The sequence below is a fragment of the Sturnira hondurensis genome, unplaced genomic scaffold (genome assembly GCF_014824575.4).
Source record: "Sturnira hondurensis isolate 20B ecotype Veracruz unplaced genomic scaffold, ASM1482457v3 Scaffold0005791, whole genome shotgun sequence".
Taxonomy (NCBI): Eukaryota; Metazoa; Chordata; class Mammalia; order Chiroptera; family Phyllostomidae; genus Sturnira; species Sturnira hondurensis.
In genome coordinates, this window is record NW_028078422.1 from 181,739 (window position 1) to 189,660 (window position 7,922).

Sequence of the window (7,922 nt, forward strand, 5' to 3'; positions counted from 1 at the left end):
GTCCAGTGTCCAAAGTGACCCCTCTGTGGTCACGACAAGGGCGTCCTCTGTCTCCCTGGTCCCGACTTTGCAGGATCTCTTTCTCCTTCCTGGACGCTCTCCTCTTCTCCGCTCTTCTCTTTTCACGCTCTTGGGCTCTTCCCAGGCTTCCTCTGCTTCCACACCCACTGTGCACTTGTCACCCACAGAGGCTTCCACTTCTCGCCTCTGATGACAATTCCCAAATTCTCCCCTGTGTCTGTGAGAGGATCCAGTGGCCTCTGTGTGCCTCCCCTGGACACCTCCTGGGCATGAGGAGGATGTGTGTGTGTGGGGGGGGTGGGTTTGGTGCAGAGGTTGGCTCCGGAGCCAGACTTCTCACAGTCAAAGCCTGTCTCTGGCTCCTAACTTTAAAGAATGTTAAAGAAGCCTTGCCCTGGCTGGTGGGGCTGAGTTGGCTGGCGCGTCATTCTGTAACCGAAAGTTTGCAGGTTCTTTTCCCGGTCAGGGCACATGGGGGAGGCCACCGATCAATGTTTCTCTCTCACATCTATTTTTGTCTCGCTCTCTCCCCTTCCCTCTCTCTCTAAAAGCAATGAAAAAATGTCCTTGGGTGCAGATAAAAAAAATAAAAACTTTCGTGTCTTGATTTTCTCATCCATTAAATGGAGCTATTAAAATGTATGTTGTAAGGACCAGATAAGGCATCTTTTTTTTTTAAGATTTTATTTATTTATTTATCTTTAGAGGGGAAGGAGAGAGGGAGAGAAACATCAATGTATGGTTGCCTTTCATGCATTCCCTGCTGGGAGTTGGCCTGTAACCCAGGCATGTGCCCTGACTGGGAATCGAACCGTGATCCTCTGGTTCGCAGGCCTATCCACTGAGCTATGCCAGCCAGGGCAAGGCTTCTTTTTTTAAATGTTATTTTGAAATTCATTGATTTTGAGAGAGAGAGAGAGAGAGAAACATTGATTTGTTGTTGCACTTACGTATATTTCTGTATTCATTGATTTACTCTTGTGTGCGCCCTGACTGGGGATCGATCCCACAACCTCCTGGGCATATCAGGATGGCATGCTAACCAACAGAGCCACCCAGCCAGAGCCAGATGAGGCTTCCAGAGCACTCAGTATGTGTTCGATGTTTCAGTGTTAAACCATTCAACCTGACCTCAGCATCCACTCCCCAAGTGTTCCTATTCATGTCCCTGTTTGGGGGACCATCCCACCTTGTCCTGGACAGCTCCCTCTCTCTTCCCCTTGGCTTGTCAGCCCCTCTGCTTGGCCTCCTAAATGTCTCATCCACAAGCCTCCTCCCCTTCTCCCTAATCTCTCCTGCCTGGGCCCTGCTGAATACTCAAGGCCTCCACTCTCGGCCCCTCTCATTCACCCTTCCTCACATAGTAACTTTCTGGCACTCAAATCTGACCCCGGCCTCCCTTGCTCCCCAGTGCCCTCAGAACAGTTCCAAACTCCTGAGCTTGGCGTTCAAGACCTTTTCCAACCCAAATCTGCCTCAGCCACACCTTCCCTTATGTCAGCCACAGGCTAGGGCAGGTGTTTTCTGGAAATTCACTCACACACACACACACACGCTCATCCCCCTAGTTTGGAAAGCCTGTCTTTTCTCACCTCTTTTGGGGACTGTTCCGTACTTCTGCCTGAGGCCCACCATTGATGCCCCTCTCAGGGGACCCTTTACCTGTCTGACCTCTTCAGGGTTCCGCCACTGGATGGGGGAGGGGGGCTTGCACTGCCACCCCACCCCCCATTCCACACAGGGGCTCAGGTCTCCAACAACAGAACCAGAGCTACTCAGCAACGCTGGAACCCATTTGGGGGGGCCTGGGGCCCCTTGTCCCAAGCCAGGAGGGCTTTGGGGGAGGGGTGCGACCACTGGCATATTCCCCGAGTGGCCCAGGGGCTGGGGGGTGCCCAGGAGACAAGGGCAAACCTCACAGGGGTGGGCTCGAGTGCAGTACTCTTCCCCCACTGAGGGTACCTCAGGGTGGTCTCCAGAGGGGGTCCACGAGGCCTCGAAGGCAGAGCCCGTGGGGCGGAGGTGGTGGCAGGGCCGTGTCTGGCGGCAGGGGCACCATGGCCACCATTCAGTCGGAGACTGACTGTTACGACATCATCGAGGTGCTAGGCAAGGGCACCTTCGGGGAGGTGGCAAAGGGCTGGCGGCGAAGCACAGGCGAGATGGTGGCCATCAAGATCCTCAAGAACGACGCCTACCGCAACCGCATCATCAAGAACGAGCTGAAGCTGCTGCACTGCATGCGGGGCCTGGACCCCGAGGAGGCGCACGTCATCCGCTTCCTCGAGTTCTTCCACGACGCCCTCAAGTTCTACCTGGTTTTCGAGCTGCTGGAGCAAAATCTCTTCGAATTCCAGAAGGAGAACAACTTCGCACCCCTCCCTGCCCGCCACATCCGCACCGTCACCCTGCAGGTGCTTAGGGCGCTGGCCCACCTCAAAGAGCTGGCCATCATCCACGCCGATCTCAAGCCCGAGAACATCATGCTGGTGGACCAGGCCCGCTGCCCCTTCAGGGTCAAGGTGAGGGGCTGCCCTCGGGGAGCGGCGTCACCTGCTCCTGTCTCCTCCCAGCTTTTCCCAGCCCTGGAGGCTCTCTCTGGCTGAGAGGGCGGCAGACTGTGATGGGGAAGCAGCAGGAAGACAGTGAGGGGTGACCGCACGGGTCCAGGAGGGAGCCGTGGGTGGGCGGGACTGAGACGGGGTAGTGGGAGCAGGGGCCAGGGTGGGTGTGGGGAGATTTCAGAGCTGCAGACCACAGGATGTGCTGACAGATGTCATGTGAAGCGCAGGAGAGGACCTGAGCGGGGGCGGAGGGTGGCAGTGCCACACCTGCTCACAGAGAGCCTGTTGGTCACCACACATTTACTGACCGGTGGCTCTGGGCCTGAGCCTGTGCTGGACGCACAGGGCACCTCCTGTGCACTGTCACAAGCCCCTGGGCGCCGCCGTCCCACCGCGACCCCTCTGTCTGCTTCGGGGTCTGTTACTGTCTGGTGATGAGAGGACCTAGGAGCACCGTGAGGGCAGGGTCAGGGCAGGGTCAGGGCAGGGTCAGGGCGTTCGGGGGCCCACTGTGTCCTTGGCATCTCCCAGCACAGCGCCGCTGTGTGGTCAGGGCTCGGGGGCTGACAGACACAGAGCGGTGCACTCTGCTCTGAGAGGGAAAACGACAGAGACCCCAGGGAGGAGAGACTTGCGGAAACTCGGCAGCAGACGGGCAGGGCAGACCCACATCACCTGACAGTGTTGGTGCCCCTGCCGTCCGTGTTTGTGGAATGAATGGGTGGGTGGGTGGACGGATGAATCCCACGGACAGTGACCGAGTGCCCGGGGTCACTCAGGCTCTCCGAGATTCAGGCCTCGGCGGTCTGCATTCAGGTTCATGACCGTTTTGTCCTACCACCTCCTGCATATAGAAGGTGAGGGGTAGGTGACTGAGAAGCAGAAAAACAGAGGGGAAAACTGAGGTAGGGACCAAAACAGTCTTGGAGATTCGAAATAAAAATGGCAGATAGCTCCTCCCAGAGGCACGAGGAGGGAACAGGGCTTTCAGTCACTCGGTGTTAGTTCAGCAGGTGTTGGTCACGCGCCTGTCACGTCCCCGGGTCCCGTGTGGGGGTTAAGAGTGCTTGGTGATAAGAAGGACCAGGGCCTCGGGGAGATGTTTTTCTAGTGAGTGACTCACAGACAGGTGGAGAGAGATGCTGAGAGATGAGAGACCCGGACAAGCGACGAAGAGGCAAAGAACATGCACGCGGGAAACAAACAAGAGACAGAAAGGCCAACGATGGATAAAAAGCCCATTCATCCATCTGTTCATTCATTTATTCGTTCATTCTGCGTGCCGGCTTTGTGCCGGGCGTTGTTACGGCATCCGGGCACTCAGCAGTGAACAGACAAAATCCTGCCCTTGTGGGCTCCCATCCTAGCTGGTTAGAGAACCAGAACTCATTAAACATGTAAAATATAGAGTTTGTGAAGTGGTGTTGAGAGCTATGGAGAAGAGCAGAGGACCAGGAAGGGGACTAGGAAAAGTAGGGGTCCCCTTTTTGGGTAGGATGGTCAGGGGAGGCCTGAGAAGGTGTGAGGAGTAAAGACCTGAGGAGGTGAGGCGGGGAGTGGAGTGGACATCCGGGGGAAGAGATTCCAGGCACAGGGAATAGCCCATGCAAAGCCCCTGAGCTGGCAATGGGCCTGGCTTGTTCAGGGAATTAGTGAGGGGCCCTGGAGCGGGTTAGTGAGGGGGAAAGGGGAGGAGCCGAGGGCAGAGACAGGAGCGGGCAGACTGTAGGAGCCTTGGGCCTGTGATGAGGACTTGTATCACCGTATGTGGTAAAGCACGAGAGGATGCTGGGTAGGAGAAGGACGTGCCCAAGGCTCAGGTGTCCACAGGATCTCTAGGGGACATGTAAGGAACAGACGGGGTGGCAGTCTCAGCAGGAAATGATGGAGGACAGGACCAGGGTGGGGACTGTGGCTGGGATGTCCAGTGAACAGTCTTGATCTGTTATGTGGAACCAGTAAGATTTGCTGACGGACAAGGTGAGGGGTTCTAATGCCCACAGACATACATCCTTATGGAGGAAATCAGAGATACAGGCACATGAAGCAGAGACAAAGGCTGGAGGAGACAGACGGGAACATCGACGAGAGGTGGTCCTCACAGACACAGTGGCAGTCAGATGGCGGGGGCAGACACACAGTGGGGAGCGGTGCTGGGCGAAGCCCAGATCTGCTGCCCTCACCCCTTCCCTTGCCCCGCCGGCCTCCCTTCCCCCACACAGGTTATTGACTTCGGCTCGGCTAGCATTTTCAGCGAGGTGCGCTATGTGAAGGAGCCATACATCCAGTCGCGCTTCTACAGGGCTCCCGAGATCCTGCTGGGGCTACCCTTCTGCGAGAAGGTGGACGTGTGGTCGCTGGGCTGTGTCATGGCCGAGCTGCACCTGGGCTGGCCGCTCTATCCAGGCAACAGCGAGTACGACCAGGTGCGCTACATCTGTGAGACCCAGGGCCTGCCCAAGCCCCACCTGCTGCATGCCGCCCGCAAGGCCCACCACTTCTTCAAGCGCAACCCCCACCCTGATGCCACCAACCCCTGGCAGCTCAAGTCCTCGGCTGACTACCTGGCTGAGACCAAGGTAAGGGGGCACGTAGAGCAAGGTCAGCCAGTGTGGGGCTGCCATATCAGAAAAAGAAAAAAAAAAACCCAACTAGGTTAGACCTCAGGGAGGTCTGGAAGCTCGGGGGTCAGCTGCGGGGTTTTGTCACAACAGGACAGATCTGGATGAGACCAAAGGTGGGACTGAGAGAAGGCAGCAGCTCCTCTGACAGCCCCTGGCCCTGGGCTCTGTTGAACTAGTATGGCAAGGAGGTGGGGCTCCTGGGAGGCCCGGAGCTCTGGGATTGGGTGTGGGGTCTACGGCAGCAAAATGCACATGAGTTTGACTCCAAGGAAGACTAGAGGTTTAGGGCTGTCCCTCTGCTGGTGCTGATAGGGGTTGGGCCCACGGCTCTGGGCAGGACTGGAGGTCTGGGGTGAGGTGTGAAACCAGTCAGATGACAGGAGGACCAAAGAACATAGTCGGGTGCACTTCCAGCTGAGGGGGGGCTCTGGATTTGGCCACAGGGAGCAGGTGTGGCCCTCCCAGCAGCAAGGGGGCTCTAAGTCAGATCACAAGTGGAACTGGAAGTCAGGATTGAGGTGGGTGGACTTCACAGNGGTCAGCTGCGGGGTTTTGTCACAACAAGACAGATTTGGATGAGACCAAAGGTGGGACTGAAAAGGCAGCAGCTCCTCTGACAGCCCCTGGCCCTGGGCGCCGTCGAACTAGTATGGCAAGGAGGTGGGGCTCCTGGGAGGCCTGGAGCTCTGGGATTGGGTGTGAGGCCTACGGCAGCAAAACGCACATGAGTTTGACTCCAAGGAAGACTAGAAGCTTAGGGCTGTCCCTCTGCTGGTGCGGATAGGGGTTGGGCCCACGGCTCTGGGCAGGACTGGAGGTCTGGGGTGAGGTGTGAAACCAGTCAGATGACAGGAGGACCAAAGAACATAGTCGGGTGCACTTCCAGCTGAGGGGGGGCTCTGGATTTGGCCACAGGGAGCAGGTGTGGCCCTCCCAGCAGCAAGGGGGCTCTAAGTCAGATCACAAGTGGAACTGGAAGTCAGGATTGAGGTGGGTGGACTTCACAGCAACAAGAGAGCTCTGGGCCAGGCCGAAGGGCCAGCTGGATGCTGGGGGGTCATCTGTGGGCCCCCCAGCAGGTGAGCCCCGGGGCCCCAGGCCCGGGCTCGGTGTTGACCCCTGCCCACCGTGCCCCACCAGGTGCACCCACTGGAGCGCCGCAAGTACATGCTCAAGTCACTGGACCAGATTGAGACGGTGAATGGCGGCGGGGCAGCTGGTCGGCTGAGCTTCCCGGACCGGGAGGCACTGGCCGAGCACGCTGACCTCAAGAGCATGGTGGAGCTGATCAAGCGCATGCTGACCTGGGAGTCGCACGAGCGCATCAGCCCCAGCGCCGCCCTGCGCCACCCCTTCGTGTCCATGCAGCAGCTGCGCAGCGCCCACGAGACCACCCGCTACTACCAGCTGTCGCTGCGCAGCTGCCGCCTCTCCCTGCAGGTGGAGGGCAAGCCCCCCCCGACGCCCGTGGGGGCCACTCCAGAAGACGGGCCCCCCTACTACCGTCTGGTTGAGGAAGAGGAGGCCATGGGTCTGGGCAGTGTGGCGGGCAGTGGGCCTTTCTGCCGTGAGGAGAAGGCACCAGGCATGCAAAAGGCCATTGACCAGCTGGATGACCTGAGTCTGCAGGAGGCGGGCTGTGGGCTGTGGGATGAGACCCCCGACATGCTGGCCCCGCTCAAGGCAGCCGTTGCTGGCCTCCGGGTGCCCGACTCAGGCCCCGAGCCCATCCTGGCCTTCTACGGCAGCCGCCTGGCCGGCCGACACAAGGCCCGAAAGCCAACCACAGGATCCAAGCCTGACTCCCACTTCAGCAACCTCATCAGGCTGAGCCAGGCCTCACCTGAGGACGATGGGCCCTGCCGGGGCAGCGGCTGCGGCTGGGCGGAAGGAGAGCACCGCGGCGCCTCGGCCAAGCCTCCCTCCATCCCACAGCGGGATGGGGATGGGCCAGACGTCAAGGACATGACCATGGATGCTGAGGTAAGTCACTTGGACAGTAAGGGTGCAGGTGGTTCTGGGGTCGGGGTCCCCCAGAGCTCCAAGGTAGAGGGCAGAGTGACCCTGGCCTTGACTCCGCACACACCTGGGTTGCCTCGGCTGGCTGAAGGTCCAACACGCACTAAGATGTTACAAGGCTCCACACACACTCACTCATACTCAGGATATTCAGTAGGGTGTGACGAGGCTCCGCACACACCCATCTGCCATCAGGCTGTCTGGACACTCAGAGCACAGTACCCCACCTGTAGGAAGTGATAAAGGCCCAGCACAAAGAACAGGGTCTCAGCACATGCTCCTCAGGAAGACGTGACAGCCTCAGGACACACTGCCGTCTCACAACACACTCGGAAGCCCCCAGGATGTCCAAGAGAGCTGCAAAGGCACAGAGTCGCCCTCAGGGAGAAGCGAGGGTTCAAGTGGGACAGGCGGGAGTTCACGAGGGGCAGGCTGGTGGCCTCCTGGCTGATGCCCTCTTCTTCCCCACAGAAGCCTGGCCCCGAGCTCTTCGAACCCAGCAGCTGTTCCGGGGAATGGCTGAGCGAGCCAGACTGGGCCCTGGAGGGCGTCAGGGGCCCACGGGCTCCGGGGCTCCGCTCCCGCCACGCCCACCCACACGGCCCGCTGCGGGCCGCCAGCTTTCTGCAGCACGTGGGCGGGCAGCACTGATGGTGACCCCACCTCTACCCATGGCTGGTGGCCGAGCTAGCTG

At 59.0% G+C, this 7,922-nt stretch overlaps 1 protein-coding gene across 1 annotated transcript; it reads left to right on the forward strand.

The window, feature by feature from the left end:
• The first annotated feature begins 2,078 nt into the window (after positions 1-2,078).
• Positions 2,079-7,879, forward strand: HIPK4 (homeodomain interacting protein kinase 4). The gene is made up of 4 exons (XM_037047526.1): positions 2,079-2,543; positions 4,808-5,164; positions 6,350-7,192; positions 7,700-7,879. Exons 1-4 carry the CDS (start codon positions 2,079-2,081, stop codon positions 7,877-7,879), a joined length of 1,845 nt encoding a protein of 614 aa, XP_036903421.1.
• The last annotated feature ends 43 nt before the right edge of the window (positions 7,880-7,922 follow it).

Coding starts and splice junctions, on each gene's coding strand:
- HIPK4 (XM_037047526.1), top strand. CDS start 2,079: ATGGCCACCATTCAGTCGGAGACTGACTGTTACGACATCATCGAGGTG. Junction 2,544..4,807: donor GCTGCCCCTTCAGGGTCAAG/GTGAGGGGCTGC, acceptor TCCCCCACACAG/GTTATTGACTTCGGCTCGGC. Junction 5,165..6,349: donor ACTACCTGGCTGAGACCAAG/GTAAGGGGGCAC, acceptor GTGCCCCACCAG/GTGCACCCACTGGAGCGCCG.